The 26916-nt window shown below is 37.0% G+C and overlaps 1 protein-coding gene and 1 long non-coding RNA gene across 5 annotated transcripts in view; one reads left to right on the forward strand and one right to left on the reverse strand.

Moving 5' to 3' along the window:
* Window positions 1-9180: 9180 nt before the first annotated feature.
* Window positions 9181-26916, reverse strand: part of KLF12 (KLF transcription factor 12) — a 534646-nt gene continuing 516910 nt past the window's right edge. For all 4 annotated transcript variants that reach the window (XM_051983923.1, XM_051983922.1, XM_051983924.1 and 1 more), the window contains one exon: window positions 9181-10990. In XM_051983923.1, coding sequence (XP_051839883.1) covers window positions 10809-10990 — 182 coding nt within the window. In that variant the 3' untranslated portion in view covers window positions 9181-10808. The remainder of the gene's footprint in view (window positions 10991-26916) is intronic.
* The window catches only part of LOC127553312 (uncharacterized), a 52465-nt gene continuing 36405 nt past the window's right edge, over window positions 10857-26916 (forward strand). The window contains exon 1 of the long non-coding RNA XR_007951719.1: window positions 10857-10953. This is a non-coding gene — a long non-coding RNA (uncharacterized LOC127553312). The remainder of the gene's footprint in view (window positions 10954-26916) is intronic.

The following is a 26916-nucleotide window of genomic DNA, read 5'->3' on the forward strand; positions in this document are numbered from 1 at the left end:
TTGCAGAGATGTTCCTGACAAATGTTTCTGGGGGGGTACAGTACCTTCTTCCTCAGCAGTCACAGTTCTTGCCATCAACATCCTTGTCACTATTATATAGTAAACATCAAAATTAGCATATAATTTTATTAATGATTATTCATAAAATATTAATGACATCTGAGTATAATTTATCAAATGTAAATGTCATTTACATATGTTATATAATATTAATAATTATAATTACTAATAAATTATTAAAATTAGAATAAGAAAGGTGTACTATCTGCTTTGCTGGTGTACATTAAGAATCACTAAATCTTTTCATCTGACTTACAGGTAAAATCTCCTATAAGTACTGTCTATTCTATTAGAATGTGAATTTCTGGAGAACAGAAATTGCCTTGCTTTTCTGTTTGCTTCCTTGGTACTAATTCAAGTGCTTTACTCATAGTAAGCATTCAGTGCTGTTTCATTAATTATTGCATATATAAATTTAGATACTCATATATGTAGTATTATCATCAGCAGTAGTACTTATTATTTTTCTCTGGTTCTGTTTCCTATAATCTTTAATGTTTATGCTACTCTTAAGTATTCTGAATGTTATAATTATTTTTATATTAAATCCAATATAAACATACATATTTATACAATTATCTTGCTGTGCAAGAAAAATAAAATCAAACAGGAAAAAAATGAGAAAGAAAATAAAATGCAAGCAAACAACAACAAAAAGAGTGAGTGCTATGTTGTGAACCACACTCAGTTCCCACAGTCCTCTCTCTGGGAGTAGACGGCTCTCTTTATCACAAGATCATTGGAACTAGTCTGAATAATCTGACTGTTAAAGAGAGCCATGTCCATCAGAATTGATCTGAATGTTATGATTATTTGTGCACATATTATCTACTTCCCCTTTCTAGACATAAACAAGTTCATTTGAGGGCAGGGATTGTGATTTTTCTCTGCTTATTTATTCCCAGAGCTAAGCTTGGTTCCTTGCATAGTAAAAATTGCATAGGTAAAATTCATTTTAGTCATATAAAAAAAAAAATAGAGCTGAACATTCTGAAACTTTTTCCAAGTCTTTTTCTGGCAAGTATTACACTATTTAAACAACTGATTGGTTTTTAATGGCCATATTCTCACAAGTTCCCACAAGTACTCATTCCTAGGCATATGTAGTGACTAGGTTTTGCATTTACTGATCAGTACATTAAACTTGAGAGTATGTTTCATTTGGATCTATTTCGAGAACCCTGGAAAGATGTACTTTCTTCATCACAGCATTTCTAGACTAATTTTTTTTTTTTTTTTTTTTTTTTAGTTCCAATCATCACAGAAAATATACAAAGATATTGGGATTCTTTGTGCATTTTTCATTCTGAAATAAAAGAGCAGTTCATTTTCTGGGGCAAATCCTGCTTTGTTTTGCTTTGTTTTTTCAATTACTATATACACAAATGGTCAAGGGTTTCATAACAAAGGTTTAATTAGAATAGTTAATAATTATGCTTTCCAGAGTGTCTGAGTCATCCACAGTAATAATTAGGGAGTTTTGTTCCATACAAAATGCTTTATTTAACCTTCATGCCTTCATTCAGATAATTATACAAATGCATACATTTAAAGGGTTAAATTCTATTTCAGTTCACAGCTCAATTCATAGGAAAGTTGAATACAGAAAAGCAATGCACCAACAGAATATGTCTGAGACACCATTAAAAACGATAACACTTGTTCATTTAAATCTCTGAGAATAGACTGGAATAATCATCCTCTGACAGAATTTCATTAGGAGGGTCTCCCTTTACATTATCATAGGGCAAAATCACCATTTTACAGTAAAAGGAAAAAAAAGCTCTGAGTATATTTACAATACATACACTATACATAAATACAAGAACAACACTTACATAATATTAATAAACTTATAACAGGTGTTGTCTAAACACTACATAGTATATAAATGCAGAGGAAACTATTGGGAAATTAGATCTTTAGATGAGCTTTTAAGAAATAAATTTCTTTGCAATTAAAAACCCTCTGAACAGAAAACAAAAGAAGATTCGAAGAATTAATACATTTGCTTTCTAGTCTCACAGGGGAGTTTTATCCTTTGAAATATGGGGCCATCTTTTAATGGGCTTTGAGAAAAAGTCTTTCCCTACATCCCAGCAAAGTGAATCAGGTGCTGTGCATCTTTTCAATTCCTTGTTCAGAGGCTCCAATCCTAGAATGAAAATTTTCAAAAACTATCTTTTTTTTTTTTTTTTTAAAGATTTTTTTATACAGAAAGCTCTTATGACCCAATTACCATATGTACTAAAGTAATGAGCTAAGTGTTAAGGGGTAGGTGGGGAGGGGGGAAATGCCTGCTTGATTTGGCCAATGATCATGTTTGTTTGTTTTTTTTAATTCTCTTATTTCTTCAAATACAGCTGAGAGAATTGTTCAAAAGAATATGACTTCTGAATTGATCCCCTCCCCCCCAACAAAGAGCAGTGTCTAGACTACTACTAATTATAACTAAGTTGTCTTTAAGTGGCAGGTGGGTATCGTAAAGGTGGTCTTGTCTGATCTCTTCACAACACAGTTTGGAGGAGGCTTTTGGCTATGGACAAACATGAATTTGCTGGTTTCTTTTTTTTTTTTTTTTAATCCCAAATGGACATGTTATAATACATATAATTATATATTCTGATCCAATGTGATATAATAGATAACTAACACAATGTTTTTCAAGCTGGTTTTGTAAATGCTTCTGTCACTTCCTTCAGTGAGCTGCTTTGTGATGTGATTATAATATGTTCCACACAGATGTGGAAGAAAGAAATACAAAGGATTTTCTTCACAGTCACCTTCCCCTTGGATGGTGATTTTTTTTTTTCTTTAAGTTTTCAATGTGACAAACTGAACAAACATGTTATAGGAAAGAGCCTTGAATATAGGTAACAGTGCCCCAGATCAACATTAAGTTTAAGAAAGTTGTATGAACATCATTACAAACAGAAGAGTATATAAATTCTGCTACAGAAACCAAATAATTCAAGGTCAGGATGTAAAATTTTCCTTCATGTTTTAGGCTATCTCTTTTGGATCACGGAAGAAGAAGAAGGAATTAAAGATTTTTGTATTCTCATAGCCATAAAATCCTTCTTCACAGATTACTGGACACTTCTTTTACCTTGATTTAAAATGTGCCTCTCCCCACAAACACAATTTTTGAAAAGTCTTAAACCGGTTATTGCTAACAGCAACTAATCAATTCACATAGGAAATCACTTGTTCTACATCCTCACACTTAGTGCAAAGTCTGTTGTTTCATGCACATTTTAAACACCTGGTGATGAAAACGAGAATGAGAAAGTCCTGATGTGATTCTTTCTACAACTCATTTTTCAGTTTATTTAGGTTTGTGGTTTTCATGTTTAGAAAAATTATTGCTTGTGAAACCTAACTAATGGTGAACGATGACCACTTACAGTAGAGCCGATCTGCAGAATGTTGCCTTTCAACATAGAAGGGTGTTTGAGTTTGTTTATGCTGGTTTCTCAAAAAGTCAGTCTCTCTCTCTCTCTCTCTCTCTCTCTCTCTCTCTCTCTCTCTCTCTCTCTCTCTCCTCTTCCTCTTCCTCTTCTCTCCACCCCCAAGTGTAATAGGGAGAAAGATCATAATTGAGGAAACTTGATTATTAAAACAGAAAGAGAAATGACTGTTCTTATTGTTTTCAAAGTCTATGGATCAATGGATCAATACTGTTAGAATTTCATATATTATTTGATAGGGTAAAGAAAAATAGAATTTACCTTAATTCAAATGCATTGTGATTGTTAGCATAAGCAATTCATGTTCAAAACTATTTAACATCTTAAGTGACTCTGCTGTAAAATGGGAATGCTGAAAAAGAATGATCACTTTCTAATTCATGTTCATTATACAAGCATTCTCCCTCTCCATTCACCACTGGACAAATAATTCTTGGGAGTCTCTACTAACTACAATGAGGTGAACTTTTAGAAGAATAAACTCCATCTAAAAAAAAAGACTGATCTGAATTGATATAAAAACTATTTGAGAAAAAAAAAGTGAAGAGATTCAAGCAACTTATTAGATTGTGCAGGATCAAATGCCAACAAAGTCAAGTAAATATCTTATTTTGGCCCGAATGATTGAACTCATGTTGTTGATTTTGTGCCTGTGGAGACACAAGCTTGTCAGAACAATATCAAACATTCTGGTAAAAGAGGTAAACCTTTAGTGAGATGCCTGGATTTTAGGGTAGATGCCACATATTGAGAGATTAATGCATGATCAGTATGACTTTTCTACATCCAGAAGATTTTTATTTAAAGAGATTAAGAATTTTGTGAAGAAAATACAAGATCCTTTCCTCATCAGGACTTTCTTCTGGTGTCCATTGCGCTAGTTCTATACCTCCTAAGATTCTGGAAAGAGCTTAATACATGATCTGGGTTGACTTAAAACTTGATTTACAGAAAGTAAACGGAAGAGAGCTTAACCCCTGTTCACACTTCATCAAGACTCAAAGCTTCTTCAGCTCTGAAGAACATAATTTTAACTAACAAGAACAATGTTTTGCCAGCATTTACAATGTGGAACAGAGGTGCTAACAGGGCTTACGTTGTCCAAATCACATCATTTTCTAATTCCAACCATGACTCCACGGTTTCTCAGTGAAATATCTGGGAATGGGGAAATGGGGGAAATGATGCAAGTAAATATGGTAATTTTCAGACTGCTCTGCAAACCTTGGCTGAGGGATAGGATGATATCCTTAAATATTCTAAGTACTCCACTACTTTTCCTATAGGAATGATAATAGATTTTGTTCACTGGAAGATACTACTGAAATGGGAAAACAACAAGTGAAATTGAAAAAAAAAAAAACACAACAACAAAATTTTTACATTTAATAATGTGTCCTACCCCCTGAAGTGTCTAGTAATGCTTATTTTTATTGGCTATCATGGTTTTTCCTCTCAGAGAATACTGTGTACGATTCACTGGAAATCCTTTATGAGTTCAGAGTAAAAACAAAACAAAACACAACACAACACAACACAACACAACAAGCTGTGATTTGGAACTGTCATTGCATATTGTGGGCTTTCTTGATTAAATCTGCATTTTCCCTTTGTATGAATAATAGCATTTCGCTTAAAGTACATGACACATAAGAGTTGGGATGCTAAGAATAAAATAAAGGGTTTTGAGGGGAATCAGAGAAATGAATAGATTTACTGAAATTTAGATTTTTCAATTATATTTGGGGGAATAAGTGCTAGTCTAATGAAGCAGCATTATTATTGCTGTGTGAAAAGCAAAGAACATTCCATCAATTACAATGAATGTATATATGTATGTATGTATGTATGTATGTGGACAGGCACTTTCAGGTTTTAATTCATTTCTGAAAACGGGTATTACTTTATCTCTGTCACCAGGAAATGGGAATTCTCGCTGCTGCTCCCATCACATAGCTTCTGTTAACACGCAGCTATACCTAACAGAATAAAAACTCCCTTTGGAATTACCCAAGAGTGACCACCTGTTGGAACTGTAGAATCTTTTGTCCAAGGAACATTTTGGCAGAGGGAGTGAGATAACTGAGAAAATAAAACAATTGTCTGCTTCTCTCTTGAGCACATTTTAAACACTAGAATACTCCCAAGCAGCTGTTTTCTCCTATTCAGACAAAGGCATTTTGAGTTTGGAATCAGTTTCCAGGGACTTCGAATGACTTCATTGTATCTGAAGCTGTCCTAGACAAACCAAAACAAGTGGCCACTCTCAGCTTTACACGCTCAACGTGTTCTGACAAAGTAGAACAATTGAGACTCTATAGTAATATGGCTAATTGTGTGGAAGATTTACAAGGCATATCTGAATTGTGTGTGTGTGTGTGTGTGTGTGTGTGTGTGTTTGTGTGTGCGATGAAAACTAGAAGCTTCCCCTCCAACATACTTCACTAAACTATTTACAATCTGTGTAAAATTGTGAGTTTGAAAATACTTTTCCACTATCACATATATTACAGAATATTCAGACTGTTACAAGTACAGTAAAATACTTCATTCTATTTTTAAAAGATGCAGTATCCTTATATTTAATTTTCTTACTAAAAATTGAATTTCTATCGAAATTGTTCAATATTTAACATATTTAAAGTACCAATGGGCATGAGCTGCTAAACATACACATTATTCTATAATGAAACTGTGAAAATATAGCAGTTTTAATTTGTTATGTACATTTGTAAGCTATAAAATGCAGGCAAAGTCATATACAGCAATAGAAGCTGATTTCCTAGTAAGGTAAATAATTTTTTTTTCCCCAGACAGCATGGAGTATTACAAAATCTTCCTTTAAAAATCTTTTTTTTTTTTCTTGGTTGGCTATCATGTAAGAATATGTATCCATGAATATATGGATATGCTGCTGGCTACATGTATAGAAAAGTATATTCATGTGCATTTATTAGGGGTATTTATACAGAGAGGCAGGCATGGTGATACTGATAACAAAATGAGGAGATGGAGCTCATCGGCCTCTTCATACACAAAAATAAATAAATCATGTTAGAAAGGGATGTTATCATATTGTATGCACTAATCCTCATGAAACCAAGGGAGATATTTTTTCTTTCCATAAAGATTTAGTGAGAAAGTACACTTTACATGCTAAATTTACAAGAATTATTATGGGGCAAAATTCTGAGACTGGACCATGAGAAATGAACATCAGTCCATTGATGTCCAACAATATTCATAAATCACCTCATTTTTAGTCCCTTACCATCAGAATGTAACTCACCCTACAATATGAATGCTGGTATTCTTAACACTGGTTAACTCTGCCACCCTCACACTTTTAAATGGTAAGCTACCTTAAACATGAGAATTGCAGCCACATTTTTAAGCAGCTGAAACCATGATTAATAGGAGCACATGATACAATCGAAGGCCTCTACTTACCAGATTTATTCAATTGCACCTTTGGTAAGCATAATAAAGAGTACTGCATCTTTATCCCTGTCAAAATTGTCATTGTAATGTGCAGAATAGCTTTGATTTATCAAAGAAATGGTAATTTAAAGTTTTTTAATTATTCTATTCAAAAACAGAACACTTAAGTTATTGTGTGAGTTACTGACTCTTAGACTTTTTCAACCACGATAAATGATCTTTCTAATCATCTGGAAGCTGGCACTTGTAAACACTGTGGCATTTCGTAAGTTCTTTTGCAGACAATCATCTTCCTATCTACCTCTTACTTAAACTTTAAAAGTAAATTTAAAAAGTGCCCTTGTTTTAAAAAAAAAAATGGTGTGGTTTACCTTATTGTTATTCAACTGCTTTTGAAAACAACTATTCTATAGTGTTTCCTAAAACTGATGCCAGACATGGCTGCCTAAGCTTTAGGGTGTACACCTTTCAAGATTTCCGTCTTAATAGCCTTCAGGGAACTTGTTGCAAGTTACAAGGAGGATCCAAGATTTATGTGCACCTGAAGGGGGATGAAAGCAAAACAGGACAAAAAAAGCAAACCTTTTCTCAGTAAAGAACAGAAGATGAGAGGAGGGTCTAGTAAAATGTAAAAAATTGAACTATAATTCCCACTGAAATTCTGGAGATCTAAAGGCATGCAAAGGTGTGGAGGCTCAAATAATTAAAGAGTAGAGAAGGTCACCTCCATCCATGTGTGTATGCATACACCTAGCTTCAACACTTAAAGTAAAACTTGCTTCAGTGAGGAAGACCATGAAGTTTCCTAGAGCTCCACCTTTTCTCTCTGTCATTCACTGTGTATTGTGCTAATAAAAGAAGTAGGAAATGTGTGTAGAGAGAAAAGGGAGATCTTTCCATTCCTGTATTTGGAGGGAGGAGGGGAAATGAAGACAAATTCTTCCATTCAAAATCACTCTGCCTTTCATTTTTGTGGCCATAAAATACCCATAATGAATTCAGAAAGCTCACTAAGGTTAAATAAGTTGCTATGCACCTAGATTGCCCCAAATAAATTCTAGTTCCTAGGTTTTGATCTAAACATTAGTAAAGTGACACATTTCTTCATTTGTGCTTGATTCCATTAAAAAAAATAAAACAAACTACTGGATGTAATGATATGTTAAAAGGGAGAAGGATGAATAGTAACAGGCCTTATCTTTTAGCTTACTGTTCAGGTCTGGCTTTCACTTGCTGGGGGTGAAGAAATTGTCTCTTCTCACTCCCCTTTCCAATTTTATAAGAGAAGAAGACATCATTTAAATCTGGATTGAATTTAAATTTAGCTATATATCAAGGGATTCCTAAATAATGGGCTTATTGCTTTTATGTATCTTAAACCCAAGACTACCTAATAGCCATTGAAGAATGTCACTTGGGGAAGATAAATAGATGGACCCTTCTGGAAGAGCAGCCATCTATTGAAGTCAATCGACATTTTGGGAGGTGAGGATGTGGGACAGTGGCAGCAAGGGAGGTGTGAATGTATGTTTCCTTACTCTCTATTCATCCAAATTGCCAATTATTTCCCATTAAGAATAGACACAGACATGAAGAAGTTGGGGGGGGGAGGGTGATGTGGGGGTGGAGGTGTCGCACACAGTAATGGATAGAAAAACTTCCTAGGAGGTAACATCCACCACAAGGCTGCAGCCCTAGTCTGAGGTGGTTTGGAGTTGCTCAATTTTTCTACTGAAAAATTGGCAGACAATGTAGAGCATAGATTTATACTAAGCTTTTAACCTGAAAACTGTTACACTATTATTTGAATGTTATTTCAAATACTTTTAATACTATCAGAGACAAATCTCACTTGTTTCATTCAATGTCCCTAGTTCCCGCTTCAACAGTCACTTTTCACAACAAGATTATAGAGATTTAAAGATAATCCCAAACAAGGCTACTTCAGTAACCAAAGTTATTTCAGACTGTTCAAACACTTAAAAATGAGCTAGGAGCATTGTGAGGTTAATTTGTGCCTTTCCCGAATCCAAGTTTTCATAATTAAAATATATTGCAAAGGTCTTTCTGGAGACCCTTTATAGCTTAAGCTATAAAAAACTTGAACAAATAAAAATAACTCACCAAACTCCTTTTACCTTATTGAGATGGGGGAGGAAAACCCCCAGCTCTTAGTGAAAGAGAGGAAACTATTCTTTTTAAAAGGATGTTTGTTGGCAACATATTGCTTTATTTATCATAGACTTGATTCATTACAGATAAGTTCATACTTTTTTGGGGAGGGGAGGGAAAAGTAATCATTTTTTTCTAATCCTTGATGCCGAAAGTCTGGATGGAGCATACCTGTAAAAGCCAGTGAGGCATTTAAACCAAATATAGTTTAAAAAACAAAAACCTGTAGAGAAGAGCTAACAGGCTCTTCTTCTTCTGCTTTCCAAGAGTAGAAACTAGCACCATTTCAGTTTTTCCTCTGGGAGCATCCTCTTTCCACTCATTTATTCCAAGGAGAGCTGACCTGGGAAGGTAGAGATTCCTTCCCCTCTGTACCTGCCTTGGCTTTCTAGCCACCAAATGAATTCTAAAACATGAAAAGGAGAGCACAATCTTGAACTGAGTTACTCAACTGAGCAGGACAGCAAATGACACAAAGATTACCTCAACATTATAAAAGACATCGAAAAAGCTGTGTCTGTGTCTGTGTCTGTGTGCCAGTGTGTGTGTATTTTTAAACAATTCTTTTAGTAAGTATGAAAATTGGTAATGTGAGACCTCAGTGGAGTTATTGTAGGAAAGTCCTTTTATTCATTATTGCTTTTCTCCTCAAGAGGCGCATTATTTTCTTGCCCGCTTTGTCTGATTTTTCATGTTCACTGACTTTGCTCGGACAGCCACACCTTTTACCTTGGTGCCAGTGTGTCTAAGAAAGTTTCTTTTCCTGATTCCTTGTAATAAAATACTAGGGGCTGGAAGAGATGATACCTGGGTGACGGAAAACTTCACTTTGAATCGGGGCAGACATTTTTTTTTTTTAAAGAAAGGCTCTTCCTATACAACCCCAAATCGTTTCTATACTGGTCCGTGTCAGAGCAGACACTTGGACTGGATCTCACATGAAACACGGTTTGTCCCCTCTTTTTTGTTTTAGCAGATGGACAAAACAGAATCAAAATGAAACAAAGAATGAACAACAACGAACAAATGAGATTACACGTCGTTTCCTTAAGGGCCTGGCATAATGACAAGTTGTGTGTGATCTCTAAGCGCCACCATCACTACTGCAAAAGTCTGCTGGAGTGCCCCTCGATTCTCAGGTATGGAACCTCTCCAATAGATTCTTCTCATCTATTTTCATGCAGCTTGCCGGGAACATAAATTGGGCATGTTTTTCTACATTACTTAGATGGTGATCCAAAAAAAGGGGGCGGGGAGGATTGGGGATAATAATCCAAGTTAAAAAGGTCTTGCTCTTTGCCATCAATTTGCGGTAACTGATTTTTAAAATATCAATAAGAAAATGTCTGACAGCTGAGAAAATGTTTAAGCTACAAACATCTTTTAAACAGTAGAGGACACAGCATGGAAAAACAATGCCTGTCTCTTCACGCATCTGAGTCTCTCATCTCCTGGGCCAGCATGAGAACGCCGCTCGGGCAGCGTGGTGGGGTTACCTTCAGAGAGAGGAGAAAAGTCCCATGTCGCTTTCCTGCTCGGGTTTCAGACATCGTGGGATGGCGACGCCCTGGGGGTTAACACTGTGACGGGGATTCAGCCCTGCTGAAGGGGGTGTGGCTAAGAGAGCCAGCTCTTACGCTCTGCGCCGGGGACAGGCCGCATGCCTCAAACCAGCATGTGCCGCCGACGGTGCAGCGCCAAGTGATCTGACCGCGAAAAGCTCCGATCACAGTCCGCGCACTTGAATGGCTTCACTCCCGTGTGTTTGCGGTAATGCCTCGTCAGTTCATCCGAGCGAGCGAACTTCCAGGTACAGCCTTCCCAGGTGCATTTGTAGGGTTTTTCTCCTGGGGAAAACAAAAACACACACAAAAAAGACATATCTTTGGTGCTCGAGAAAATGAGTTCAACCGGCAACTCACGAGGGGACAACTCCTAATGGCAGATTGTATTTTCCCCACCTCCCATGACGGGCGCAACATCCACACGGGCCCCCGCGGCCCACACCGGCACCCACACGGGAACGCGGCCCACACCGGCACCCACACGGACACCCGCGGCCTACACCGGCACCCACACGGGAACGCGGCCCACACCGGCACTTACACAGGTACCCGTGGCCCACACTGATACCCACACCGGCCCCCGCAGCCCACACCGGCACCCATATGGGCACACCAGGCCCACACTGGCACCTACAGGGCACCCGTGGCTCACACCGGCACCGGCACCTACACAGGCACCAGCGGCCCACGCCGGCACCCACACGGGCCCCGCGGCCCACACCGCCCCCGCGGCCCACACCGCCCCCGCGGCCCACACCGGCACCCACACGGGAACGCGGCCCACACCGGCACTTACACAGGTACCCGTGGCCCACACTGATACCCACACCGGCCCCCGCAGCCCACACCGGCACCCATATGGGCACACCAGGCCCACACTGGCACCTACAGGGCACCCGTGGCCCACACCGGCACCGGCACCTACACAGACACCAGCGGCCCACGCCGGCACCCACACGGACACCCGCGGCCTACACCAGCACCCACACGGGAACGCGGCCCACACCGGCACTTACACAGGTAGCCGTGGCCCACACTGGTACCCACACGGGCCCCGCGGCCCACACCGCCCCCGCAGCCCACACCGGCACCCACACGGGCACCCGAGGCCCACACTGGCACTTACAGGGCACCCGTGGCCCACATTGGTACCCACACGGGAACATCGTCCACACCAGCACCCACACGGGCACCCGCGGCCCACACCCATCCGGAAAACCAAGAATGCTATCTGGTTCGAGTCATGTGATTTGCCCCGATCAGAAGCATAGTTATATACAGGAATTAGTTATATACAGGAATTCCTGTATATAACTATGCTTCTGATCGGGGCAAATCACATACACACAAATGCATAGGAATGAAAAAAAAGTAGACTTAAATAAAACCTACCATTCTAAATATGAATGACTAATAAATAACACATATAATAATAGTTATTTAATAAAATAAATATAGTAAGTAACATTCATTAATTTCACATGACACTTACTTTACAATTCACAAAACACCTTGAACCTAGGAAAATGGATAAATCCTAACTTTTTTAGATGATGAAACTATTTACACTAGCAGTTTAAAAGATTTGCCTTAGTCTGTAGATCCAAAAGTCTTGGAGCTTTTTTAACTTCCACTTCAAGGAGGTAGTCATGAATAGAACCATTGGCCTCTGATACGTATTTGCTATGTGATGCTGGGCAAGTCACTTAACTAAGCTCTGTCTCAGTTTCCTCATCTGTAAAATGGAGATAATAACAGCACCTACCTCCCAGGGTTGCTCTAAGGTACAAATAGTACCTGTTTGGGCAAGTCACTGAACTAACCTCTGTCTCAGTTTCCTCATCTGTAAAATGGGTATTCCCAGGGTTGCTATAAGGAGCAAATGAGGTAACATTTGCACAGTGCCTGGCATAAAATAAGTACTCTACATTTGCTAGCTATTGTTAGTATTATTATAATACCACACTGTTATTCAAAATAAAATCCTCTAATGACGAATGTTGGAGGGCATGTAGGAAAACTGGGACACTAATACATTGTTGGTGAATTGTGAATACATCTAACCATTCTGGAGAGCAATTTGGAACTATACTCAAAAAGTTATCAAAAAGTTATCAAATGTGCATACCCTTTGATCCAACAGTGTTTCTACTGGGCTTATACCCCAAAGAAATCTTAAAGGAGGTAAAGGGATCCACATGTGCAAAAATGTTTGCACATTTTATAGTGGCTAGAAACTGGAAAGTGAGTGGATGCCCATCAATTGGAGAATGGCTGAATAAAATGTAGTATGTGAATGTTATGGATTATTATTGTTCTGTAAGAAATGACCAGCAGGATGAATACAGAGAAGCCTGGAGAGACTCACATGAACTAATGCTAAGTGACATGAGCAGAACCAGGAGATTATTATACACAACAAGAAGAAGGTTATACAATGAACAATTCTGATGATTCAAACCAGTTCCAGTTGTTCAGTGATGAAGGGAGCCATCTACATCCAGAGAGAGGTGGGGACTGAGTGTGGATCATAACATAGCATTTTTATTCTGTTTGTTTACATTTTTTTTTATAATTTTTTATTGATAGAACGCATGCCAGGGTAATTTTTACAGCATTATCCCTTGCATTCATTTCTGTTCCGATTTTACCCCTCCCTCCCTCCACCCCTTCCCCGAGATGGCAAGAGTCCTTTACATGTTGAATGGGTTGCAGTATATCCTAGATACAATATATGTGTGCAGAACCAAACAGTTTTCTTGTTGCACAGGGAGAATTGAATTCAGAAGGTATAAATAACCCGGGAGGAAAAACATAAATGCAAGCAGTTTATATTCATTTCCAGTGTTCTTTCTCTGGGTGTAGCTGCTTCTGTCCATCTTTGATCAATTAAGGCTCTCTTTATCGAAGAGGTCCACTTCCATTAGAATACATCCTCAAACAGTATCATTGTTGAGTATATAATGATCTCCTGGTTCTGCTCATTTCACTCAGCATCAGTTCATGTAAGTCTCGCCAGTCCTCTCTGTATTCATCCTGCTGGTCGTTCCTTACAGAACAATAATATTCCATAACGTTCATATACCACAATTTATTCAACCATTCTCCAATTGATAGACATCCTTTCATTTTCCAGCTTCTAGCCACTACAAACAGGGCTGCCACAAACATTTTGGCACATACAGGTCCCTTTCCTTTCTTTAGTATCTCTTTGGGGTATAAGCCCAGTAGAAACACTGCTGGATCAAAGGGTATGTACAGCTTGATAACTTTTTGAGCATAGTTCCAAATTGCTCTCCAGAATGGCTGGATGTGTTCACAATTCCACCAACAATGTATCAGTGTCCCTGTTTTCCCACATCCCCTCCAACATTCCCCATTATCTTTCCCTGTCATTCTAGCCAATCTGACAGGTGTGTAGTGGTATCTCAGAGTTGTCTTAATTTGCATTTCTCTGATTAATAATGATTTGGAGCATATTTTCATATGTCTATAAATAGTTTCAATTTCTTCGTCTGAGAATTGTCTGTTCATATCCTTTGACCATTTATCAATTGGAGAATGGTTTGATTTCTTATAGATTAGGGTCAGTTCTCTATATATTTTGGAAATGAGGCCTTTATCAGAACCTTTGATTGTAAAAATGTTTTCCCAGTTTATTTTTTCCCTTCTAATCTTGTTTGTTTTGTTTGTACAAAAACTTTTCAGTTTGATATAATCAAAATTTTCTATGTTGTGGTCAATAGTGATCTCTAGTTCTTCTTTGGTCATAAATTCCTCCCTCTTCCACAGGTCTGACAGGTAAACTATCCTATGCTCTTCCAATTTATTTATCATCTCATTCTTTATGCCTAGATCATGAACCCATTTTGACCTTATCTTGGTGTACGGTGTTAAGTGTGGGTCAATGCCTAGTTTCTGCCATACTGATTTCCAATTTTCCCAGCAATTTTTGTCAAATAATGCATTCTTATCCCAGAAACTGGTGTCTTAGGGTTTGTCAAACACTAGATTATTAAAGTTATTGGCTGTTTTGTCCTTTGAACCTAACCTATTCCATTGATCAACTAGTCTATTTCTTAGCCAATACCAGATGGTTTAGTAACTGCTGCTTTATAATATGTGGATCATAACATAGCATTTTTATTCTTTCTGTTTGTTTACATTTTTGTTTTTGTCAGATTTTTTTTTTCTTTCTAGATCTGACTTTGCAGCTAGATAACTGTATAAATATGTATACACATATTGGATTTAACATATAATTTAACATTTAACATGTATTGGGATACCTCCCATCTAGGAGAGAAATGGGGGGGAAGGAGGGGAAAAGTTGGAACAGAAGGTTTTGCAAGGGTCAGTGTTGAAAAAATTACCCATGCCTATGTTTTGCAAATAAAAAGATATAATAATAATTTAAAAATGAGGATTAAAAAAATGTTCAAGTCTAATCTTCCAGTTTCTTCCAAATACTAGTACAGTGCTTTCAACAGAGCAGACGTTTAATAACTATTTACTGAATAAATTAATGAAAGAGGAATGGCAGCAGATCTAGACATGATAACAAATGATTCTAAGCCACTGCTGCCTTTTAGCACAAATAGCAGGAAAGATGGCCCTCAGAGCTTCTAAAATGGGCATCTGCCATCCATGTTGGTCAGAGCTGACGCCCTGTTCCATTCAGTGGTTTCAAAAGCCAATTGAGCCAGGCCACATCCTTTCTCCCACTGGTGGGAAATAGGTGTTATGAACAGATAGTTGGCACCAAGAGTAATCTACATGTAGGAAATGAGAAGGCCATGTATAACAACAAGAAATTAAATTTACGCAAGGTTGCTGGCTGTTTCTTCACTCCCTTCCTGCCCTGTACAACTTCTTAAAAATAAAATCAGATATATTAACTCATTAAGGAGTTGTGGAGGTGCTTATCAATATTTTGAAAGTTATAGGTACACAATACATTTTTAATCAAAATGTCTAAGCATGTAGGATTATTGCCATTTGGATTTATTATTTCTCATTGAAAAATGGAAAGCAAAAGAAAATAGAAAAAAGAAGACTTCTCTCTCTCTCTCTCTCTCTCTCACACACACACACATACACACATACACACACACACACACACACACACACACACACACACACACCTCTAAACAGAAATGACCATAGAATCTGAATCATCCTGGGAATCTTCTGAGGTGATAACAAGAATAGGACACATTTACATATGACTCCATAGTATATAAATCACTTATAACAAATCTGTGAGGGAAGTGGGACTAAGTCAAATTGAGGTTCCCTGTTCCCAAGATATATAATGTTTAGTATATAATATAATTTCATGTTTGACATATAATATCAAAATTAAATATCAAATAAAAATGTTTGGCATATAATATAATTTCATGTTTGAGATATAATTCAGAATAATAAAAGACCAACATGATCTACAAGTAGATCACATCTGAATTGCACATCTGAAAAAAGCAACCAGATTCAGGAAAAGTTGAGTTTCTCCTTTTTAAATTGGTTACTGTGTCTGGGTTGTTGTTGTGTTTTCTCCCCTGGCATGTCCATAGTGGAGGGTAAAAAAATCCTTCATCTAACAGTGATATTAAAATGCAACCCATGAATTAGAAGAAGCCTTGAGAAACTTTATTAATCAGGGTCAAGTCCCATAAGTCATTGTATGATTTTGAAGGAGTAATTTGACCTCCTTCTTCAGCTAACTTGCAAGGACAGTAAAATATGCAAAAGCTTTGTCAGGAAACAGATCTGTTTTCCAGAGTCCAGGGAGCTCCCAGGAGAATGGGACAAAAGCTGACCCAGGTGTGTTGTTTGCCTGCTTGTCATTCAGAGTAGAAGCGCTGTCCCCATGCAACCCCACGCTTGTTTTGTTCTGTCTCTTTGACTTGGAGCATCAAGGTCTTTAAACATTAATAACAAAATGTTTGGCAGCTGACATGATACCCAGGTATTATTCCACACAACTAAAGGAATGAAGGGATTATTGCTTTTCCAAACTCCCCTGGCTGAATAACATCCTACTGAACTGGGACACTTCTAAACATCATGTATCAGACATACATGCTGTGCCTTAAAGAGTCCACTGGGACTGCACAGAAAAAACAAGTTTGTTGATATCACTTAGTAGCTCAGTGGATAAAATGTTGGGCTTGAAGTCAGGAAGACTCATCTTCCTCACTTTAAATTCAGCCTCAGATACTCAATAATGATCCCATACTGTATGTCTCAGTTTCCTCATCTGTAAAATGAGATGGAAATGATAGTATAGTCTAAGCCAGTTTAGCACAAACAGGAAGAAAGATGGCCCTCAGAGATGCTCAAATGGGCACCTGTCACCCACGGTGGTCAGGGCTGATACCCTGTTCCATTCAGTGGTTTCAAAAGCCAATTCGGCCAGGCCACTTCTTTCTTTCACGGTTGGGAATATGTGTTATAAACAGATAGTTGATATCAAGAATAATCTACACACAGAAAATAATGAGGCTGTGTGTAATAATAAGAAATTAAATTTAAGCAAAGTTACTTCAGAATCATTGCCAAGAAAATCCCAAATGGGGTTATAAAAATTATGGGATTGATTGAATAACAGCAGAAGCAGCAGTAGCAATAGCACCATCACTATCATCATCAACAATAATCACCTTACCTTGAAAAAGCCATTTTGCTTCCAATGAAGAGAAGAAGAAACTTAATGAAATTAGAAGTATCAGATCATAAGTTTGGGAATGAACAAATGAATGAAGAGCACTGATGGACTGCTGACAACAGCAGTTCACACACAAAATAAAATTCTGATATAACTGGGTAATGACCCTACACAGAAATTATAGGTTAATTGCAAGAAAATATCAGGTTCTACAAGGTTTTGCAAAGGTGAATGTTGAAAATTATCTATGTATGTGTTTTTAAGATTAAAAAAAAAGCTTTTAAAAAAGAAATGTTTATTGAGTCAAAGACATATAGGAAGATTAATTAATTAGGTCAAGAAACACAATAGAAATAATAGTTTCTAATTCTGAAACTGAATGGGTACTTGATTCATTATAAAAATGGCTTGGATATGCAGCTTTCAGGTAAGCCATGTAAGTCTTGAGATGTTAACAAACACATTACACCTCCACCATTAAATTAATAAAAGAAAGAAAATGTCAGGTTCTAACAGTCCTTTTGTCTATGTTGTCAGTGCTGATGCCAAAAAAGGCAGGCCACAGGCCAGACATGGGCAAGCTAATGATCATTCAGCAACTAACTGAGCAATTAGTGGACCAACCACAAAATAGTACTAGAAATTTCTTATTAACAGTGCAAGATTTTCAGAGTACTTTGTATATATTATCTTATTCGGTTCTTACAGAAACATTATGAAGTAGGTATGATAGTGTCATTATTCTAATTTTATAGATGAGACAACTAAGTGACTTGCCCAAGATTATACAGTTAATGTCAGATCCGTGGCAGTGTTCAAATCCAGATGTTTCTGACCAAGTTGAATACTCTTATTCACTATCTCATCTGATCCTCAAAATGACTGGAGTTGTCAGTACTCCCTTAGTGAGAGGCATTGTGGTTGGGGGACACTCATTTGTGGGTTATCTAAATTCTACATCCCAATCCCTCCCAGATCTTTTTGCATCTGCCCCAATGGGTTATTTATTCCTTAACGCTTATCTCAATCTCCTAACCTTCTGTTTATACACATATTCAGGTCTCCCCTACATCATTTTGACCAGATTTTCCCTATCCCTTCAAGCTATTATCTTATATCTACTTTGCTTTTCAATGCCAAATTTCTAGTCAAGAGTTGTTTAAACTTGTTGGCTTTGCTTCCTCCTCACCCACTCACTTCTCAAACCCTTGAATCTGGCTTTGACTCCATCACTCTACTGAAAAACTACTATCTCCAATGATACCAAAGATCTCTCAACTATTTAACCCAGTTATAGACTGCTGTTGTTTTTTCTTTCTTCACATACCGAAGTGGTTATGACAATCAGCTCCAATATCCTGATTATTCTTCTTTCTTTGGCTTCTGATTCACTGTTCCTTATCAACTATGCTGGATATAAATCTCTCATCCAGTAAGTGTAGATATTTCCCAAAGCTGTCTTTAGCTACTTTCCCTTTTTTCTTTTCTTTACTTTCTTTTAGTGATCTTAATCAATCAATAAGCACTTAGTAAGCTTCTCATATGGGACTGGCACTTTGTGTGGTACTGAAGATATAATGATAAAAATTAAATGGTTCTTACTCTCAGGGAGCTTACATTCTACCAGGGGAAGTTATTTTCCTGTATGTGCTTGTGAAATGGCTACTTTTGACATGGTGTTGAGGGAAGTAAGGGATTATCAGAGGTAGAAGTGGAGAAGAATTCCAAGTATGGGGGGCTAATACAATCTAGAGACAGAGCCAGGTGACAGAAGTATTGTCTGTGTGGAACAGAAGGTCCACTTTGGCAAGTCTTGAAATATATGGAAGAGGAATAATAAATGCTGAGGTTGGAAATGTCTGTTAACTTCTATTTTCTTTCTATCCAACTACATAAGCCTTTGATCCTTATTGCTATTTTCTGTCATCTATCTCCTGGCTCCTGGGTCACTTTCCCCACTTCTTTCATTAAGTAAAAGGATTTTAGAGTTTTATCTAATCTAATTTCTATCCTCATCATGATTACTATTTCTAACATGCCTGTCAAGCCTCCATAGAAATACCTTTCATGATAGAAAACTTAATTCTGCTAAGGTGGCTCTTGCTATTTTAGCTAGGGTTTTAATTGTTACAAACGTTTTCTTATTCTGAACCAAAATGTGCTGCCCTATAACTTTCAACCACTGCTCTCAGTTTTGAGAGATAAGGCAAAGGAAATCAAGTCCAGTCTTCTGCAAAACAACCTTTCATGTAAATGAAGACAGTACATTTCTTCTTCTTCAGGCAACAAATCCCCATTTCCTTCAATTGATCCTCCTATGGCTGGGAGTTAACTCTTCATTCTACTTTTACTCCTCTGAAAATACTCCAATATGTCAATTTCCCTTCTAAAGTGTGCAACGTGGGACTGTGGAAAGATCTCAGATCTCAATATTGAAAACAATATCTGAGTTCAGAAAATCCTTCCTCTAGGGACAAATAATTTAACCTCATGGTAGTTTCACAAAACTTTTAAATAGTATAAGAAATAGTTAGGAGTCATAATGGACAGAGCATCAGATCTGGAGTTGGAATGACAAGAGTATAATTTGATATTAGACACTTACTGGCTGTTTGCCCTGGACAAATCTGCCTTGGTTTATTCAATTATAAAAGGGGGATAGTAATAGCCTCTACCTCTTAGGACTGGAGGATCAACTGGGATAATATCTGTACAAATCTTGCTTAACAAGACTTGGCACAGAGTAGGTATTTAATAAAATCTACTTCCTCTCTTACTATGAGTTGTTTGATCTATACTAGGTGAAAAAAATATCTTTGATAAAATCAGATTCCTCCAAACAAGGCAGAATTTACTTTTTTTAAACTGCTAAACAGAGTGATCATTCACATTTTGGTTTTCAGTCCACTAGATAAGCCCTGTCTCTTCTTAACCTTTTTCTACACCACCCTTCTACTTACACAGCTGAATGGTATAAAAGTTCTAATTTTATACTGAAGAAACATCCTACATGTTTCTATAATTGTCAATACAGTGTTAGGTCACTGAGGCAGGTAGGCTGAAATAGAGTAGATTTCTTTTTTTTTTCCCTTTCCTTTTTCCTTTGCTTGCCTTTCCTTTTCTTCCTTCTTGAATTCTAAGAGTAGATTTCTTAATTGGGCTTCCTGTAGGGCAGCTTTTCTCAAAATGTGTTGCAAAGAAAATACCCCATAGTTTTATATATATCTTCACATACATACACACACACAAAAACACAAATAAATGAATGAACAAATGAATAAATAAATAGATACAAAAATAAATAAAGAGAGGAATATTAAGAGAATAAAGTTTTCTATTATTAAAGGTATTACTATGGAGACTTGAGAGGCAATGTTAGAAATAGTAGTCATGATGTAGACAGAAATTAGATTAGATAAAACAAATATAAATATATGTGTTTATGTATATATATGTAATATATATAATATATGTAACACATATAATACATATATATTATATATATATATATATATATATATAGTCCTTATGTTGTTTGATAACAAATTTTTTTTAAATGATTTTAGAGGATTTTACAAGTCTAGAAGCATTTTTAAGCCCTCACTTTTTTGCTAGATGCTGTGCTAAGTGCTAGGAATACTCATCCAAGCAGAAAGACAATCTCTGAATTCGTAGAGGTTATTTGCATTCCAGTAGGGAATGGGGGGGTAAAATTTGGTGAAGAAGTCCAGAGAGGAGTAGAACAAGGAGAGGTGTGATGGAGTGAGCATGGCTGGTCTGGGCAGTCTCTTTAACATGGAAGTTCTGGGATAACCAGTCAATCAGAGAAGACATAGGTACTTCTAGGACTTGAAGACTTGGGATAGAATGAGCTTCCAGGATGAAGACGTTCCGGGGCATTAAAATAAAAGTCTGGGGCAGTTTAGAGCTCCTTCTGGAAAGTAACAAGGATTCTTCCAAAATTCTTTTTGAGCAGAAGGCTTTCAACACTGTGGCAAAGTTTAAGAATCACTGTCACAGGGCAAACAAAGCTCAGGTACTAGGGGAGTCCAAGTGATACGTTTTTCTCATTTCCCCCTCACTTTGGTATTTCCCATGGGGTCTCCTTGAGAAGTTCTTCCAGCTCCCCCAGAAACCTTATGGGACTCCCTAGTAATTTCAGTCCAGTGAAACTTCCAGCAGTCCTACCAACAACAGAGATGAAGGATTCAAGCACTGGCTTTGTAATGGACTATTTATGTCCACTGTGGAGGGTTCAGCCTTACTAAGATCAGATTCTCATCACCAGAGTGCATCCTGGGCTTCACTAATCTGGGCTAATTCTGATACTTCAAGGTTCTATGATGTCATTGTGTGTTTGTTCCACCGGTTGTCACCAATACAGGTCACAATCCTTGCATAGCTTAATAAATTGTCTATAAGAATTGCAGCCAAAAACATGCCCCCCCCCAAAAAAAAAACCCAAAAAACAAAAAACAAAGCAAAACCCCAGAGATGACTGAAATAATTAAAATTCACTCCATAATGCTACTGTTTCTTTTTTTTTTTTCCCCCCTGAGGCAATTAGGGTTAATTGACTTGCCCAGGTTACAGAGCTAGGAAGTGTTAAGTGTCTGAGATCACATTTGAACTCAGGTCCTCCTGACTTCAGGGCTGGGGCTCTATCCACTGTGCCACCTAGCTACCCCCATATTGCTTCTTTATAGAGATGGGTGGTATGGGTTTGGGACACTGCATATACCTCTCTCAGGAAGTAAACTAGTAAGTTGTGCTTAAATGCATCTATTTTTCTTTTCTTTCCCTTTTCCTTTCTCCTTTTCTTTCCTTCCTTCCCTCTTTTGTTTCTTCTTTTCTCTTTTTTCTTTTTTCCTTCATCCTCCCCTCTCTTGATTCCTTCCCTTCTTTTTTTCTTTTCTTTTTCCTCTTCTCTCCTTCCCGCTTTCCCTTTCTTTCTCCCTCCCTTTCACCCTCCTTCACCTTCCTTCTTTCCTTGTCTTCCTTCCTTCCTTCTTTTCTTCCTTCCTTCCTTCCTTCTTATTATAAAGAATGCTACACTGGGTAGGGGAAATAGAGTGATATATTCAGAAATGAAGGTGATGTAAAAACAAGGGATATTAATAAAGCATTAATATTAATTACAATAAATAGGGACAGTATAATATCTAGATGTACTTATAGCTTACCTCTTCAAAGGTGGGGGATGCTTCTAGAGAGGAAGAAACAAAAAATGGGTATTTAAAAGAATGGTTAGGGGTGGGGAGGTCAACATAAGTTCTAAGGGAAAAATAGCAAATGTTATGCCAAAGTTCCCTTTTAATGTGGTGACCCAGTTTCTCCAATTGTCCTATTTAGTTATTCTGCCTTAGGTTATAACCTTTCCCTCTTAATGTTTGAGATAAAGGTTTTATTGACAATCCTTCTTAATGTTTGACAAGATAAAGGTTTATCCATTTTAGATGTCATTAGAATTATCAGTCACCTCCCTCCATTAGATTATCCCCACCTAAGTACCTCCACTATGTCATTGTTCTTGTTATTCTATAAAAAGCTTGCTGTCTCCATACTCGGGCCAGACTCTTTGACATGATAGTCTCCTCTAGCCCTGGGATCAACCATGGATCATTGGTCCTAGTATTTCTCTTTATTTAATAAACTACTGAATTGGTTTCTAACCTCTGTCTTGCTCAGTTTCTTTGGCATTACAGCAAAGGGCATAAGTGTGATGTGGCAGCTAAAAAGGAGATGCCCATTTGTGATTATATTAGGAATAGTGGGATTTCAAGGAATCTGGAGGCAATAGTCCCACTGTATTCTTCCCTCAGCAGAACTCATTTCAAGTATTGAGGTCAGTACCAGGCACTACATTTTTTAACTGGAGGATGTCCGGCAAAGGGCAAATAGGATGGCAAAGAGCTTTTATTCTAAGACGTAAGAGAACAGATTGTAGGAACAAGGCATATTTAGCCTGGTGAAAGAAAAGCTCAGTGGGAATGTGATCCTTGTGGTCAAGTATTTCATTGGCTTTCATTTGGAGAAGGGATTAAGAGTTATTCTGTTCACATTCAGAAGACTAAACCAGACATAAAAAATGGAACTTGAAAAGAAGCTTTATGTCAAGAGAAACTTGTTAATAATCACAATGGTACCCAAGTGGGGAAACTTTCCTTGAGAGGTGGTGGGGAACCATGGATAGAATATTAGACTTAGAATCAAGACCTGGGTTGAAATGTCACTTTAAACACTTACAAGTTGTGTGACCCTGAAGAAGTTATTGAACCTCTCTGTACTTGTGTCATCTGTAAAATCAATGAGTTGGACTAAGCTGAGGATACTTGGAATTCTTCTTGCAGAAATTAGAAGATCACTTGTTGGACATTGTTAGGAGTAGGAATTTTTTCTGAAGTTGAACTATATATCTACTGAAGTCCTCTCCAACTCTCCAGTTCTTTGTTTCAATAATTCTATATAGCAAACTACAAATGGATGAAGTTTATTGTTCACATTACGATATACAATGATAGGACCACTAGTTTAGTCCAGGAATTGATACATCTTGCTTGGGCAAGTATTGCAGGATAGTAAGTTTGGTTTGGAATTCATTAGAAGGAAGACATCAAGATGGATGACAGAAGGGGAATTATATTCCATAGTGTTTTCAATGAATTTAAGCTTCTTGGTATAAGGAAAATCCATTTTTTTTAAGATCACTATTTTCCCAGTCATGTTATTCAGCTGAAAACTATGGTATTGTTGTTCAGTCATTTCACTGTGTCTGATTCTTAATCACATTTGGGGTATTTCTCGGCAAAGTTAGTGGACTGGTTTGCCAACTTCTTCTGGAGCTCATTTTACAGATGAGAAAACTAAGGCAAAAAGGTTAAATTGCTTACCGATGGGTATACTGTTTGAAGACAGATTTGAACTCAGGAAGGTTAATCTTTCTAATTCCAAGCCCCCCTCCATCCCTGCCAGGGGTCCTCAAACTTTTAAAATAGGGGGCCAGTTCACTGTCCTTCAGACTGTTTGAGGGCTGGACTATAGTAAAAACAAAAACTTTGTTTTGTGGGCCTTTAAATAAAGAAACTTCATAGCCCTGGGTGAGGGGGATAAACATCCTCAGCTGCTGCATCTGGCCCATGGGCCGTAGTTCGAGGACCCCTGTAAAATAATAGTGACTATGCTATTTAGCCATCCCATGAAAATCTTATAATACCATAATTTCAGGACAATCCAAACTGGAACTGACTCAAAGGAGAATGAAGAGATAATTGGTAGGTACATGTTACCAGTAATGACTTGTATTGTGGAAATATCACACATTATAAAATCAAGGACATGATACTGTGATAGATTAGCCATAAAAACAACAGTGAGAGATAAAAGGATGGATAGATACTATTTTTACTAATATCTATTAAACATTAAAAGAAGCAGAGGAAGGCCTCTACTGGGTAGAATAAATCCTCTATGGAAGTTTGATGGGAAAGTATAGCTAAGAATTACAGTTGATTACAAGCTGGCCACAATCTATACCAATGCAGGTATATATTTTCATCAATGAGCCCCATGGTTCTACTGAATTAAGTTAAAGTAAAGTGAAACCATGACTTTCAGTTCTACTTGAAATGGGAAGTGGTATATTTTCCCTAGTGGAATTTGTATTTTCCTTTGTCCTAAATAAAATCCTGGCCACAGCTCTGAACTGATAGTAGGCAATGTAGTTTTTAAAACAATCTTTTTTTTTTTTTTTTTTGACTGAGGCAATTGGGGTTAAGTGACTTTTCCAGGGTCACACTGTCTGAGATCACATTTGAATTCAAGTCCTCCTGACTTTAGGGCTGGTGCTCTATCTACTGCACCACCTACCTGACCCTAAAACAATCAATTCTTGGACAAGATAGATTTTTTTTAAAACTCATATTAGCTGCTGTAATTTATTTTATGTTTTTTAATGTCAGATTAAAATTTGTGATTGTGACCCAAAGCAATTTAATCACAAGGGGTACAATATTATAAGTAAATAAAATGAAGGTAATAATTTTAACTCATGAAGCTAATGTGAATAAAAATTAATAATGATAATAAAGTAGTTTGTATGAGATAACGAAACCTATGTAAAGAGATGTAATGAAGAACAGACATTATTTCAACCAAAAAATGAAAGCACATCAGAAAACTATAACCCAAATTTAATTTAACCAAGTCAGTTGTAGGTGGATTTTCCATGAATTTTTTTCCTATGGAAAGAGCTGGCTGGACAGTAAAAAGTCGTCAGATGCCTCATCAGGGACGGTTTCTAATGTCTGCAGCTGTTATGTGTTGGGCTGAACAATGGAGATATTAAACACCATTTCCATTCAGTTTTGAAGGGGGAGTTGCAAACTATCTCCCTAATGCATTTTAAATAGCTTTCAAAATGCTGTATTTTTTAGAGTACAGTTTCTTTTTAGGAAATCTGTACTCTAAAAACAAAAACCAGAATCTCTTTCCCTTCTTGCTCCTCCATCCAGACAAATACACACAGACAGCTACAGACATACACATTTGTCAAATCCTGGAATGCATGTAATATTTAAAAAAAAAAAAATTTAAAATTACACTACTATCGGAAGATTATCTACCACTTTCTTTCTTACATTGCTTATAAAAATATGTATGGCAAATAATAAAATTTAAATAAGTTTTCCTACCAGAATCTATGAGATTCCAATTTTAAAAGCAAAAAATAAATTTATCCACTAGTGCATAACAGTCCCCAAATTGTGTGATTTTTTAAAAAAGCAATTTAGGATCTGAAGATGGGATTAAAACATATATAACGCTTCTAGTTGTAGTTTGATCTATCAAACTCTTGGTGGGGAAACTACCTATACCAATGTAGTTCAGTTCACTACAGCAAACTTTTACTAAACACTGCCAGGAAGTATAGTCAATGTATAACACAGGATAGGAAAATGGCTTAAGGGTTCTCAGATGTTAATTTTGCTAATGGTTGAATAGATAGCTGGTCCTGAACTTGGGTTTTGATTTCAAGGCCAGTCTTCTATATCCTAGGCCATGTCTCCACAATTAAGTTAGTCGTTTTTACAGTGAGAATTTTTCTGTCCTGTATTAAATGCATAAGTAATTTTTTAAAAATGCTGCACAATTTAATAAACCCAGCAAAGACATTATTCTATTCGTTAGTAAGCCTACACTAAAAATGGCAACACCTTAACAGGAAAATGTGCTTTAAAAGCAAGAATCTTAACCTTTCTGAATTTAAAATTCCTATGAAGATTTACAGGAGAAAGAACTAAAAAGAAGAGAATTTTTTTCATAAGATCTAGATCTTCTTTGGTTGATTTCTTTTTTTTTTTTCTTCCTTTTTTAAATTTTTTAATTTTTTTTATTTTACAGTTAGGGTTCATACTACTTCTGTATCTGAGTGTGTATATATACATATGTATCATTTAAATGCAATTCCAACAAACCGTGCCCTGGGAAAATGATAACTGAAGTCAGGTTTTTACTTAAAATAGTTAATAAACAAACAGAT

This window comes from Antechinus flavipes, chromosome 3, assembly GCF_016432865.1.
Source record: "Antechinus flavipes isolate AdamAnt ecotype Samford, QLD, Australia chromosome 3, AdamAnt_v2, whole genome shotgun sequence".
NCBI lineage: Eukaryota > Metazoa > Chordata > Mammalia > Dasyuromorphia > Dasyuridae > Antechinus > Antechinus flavipes.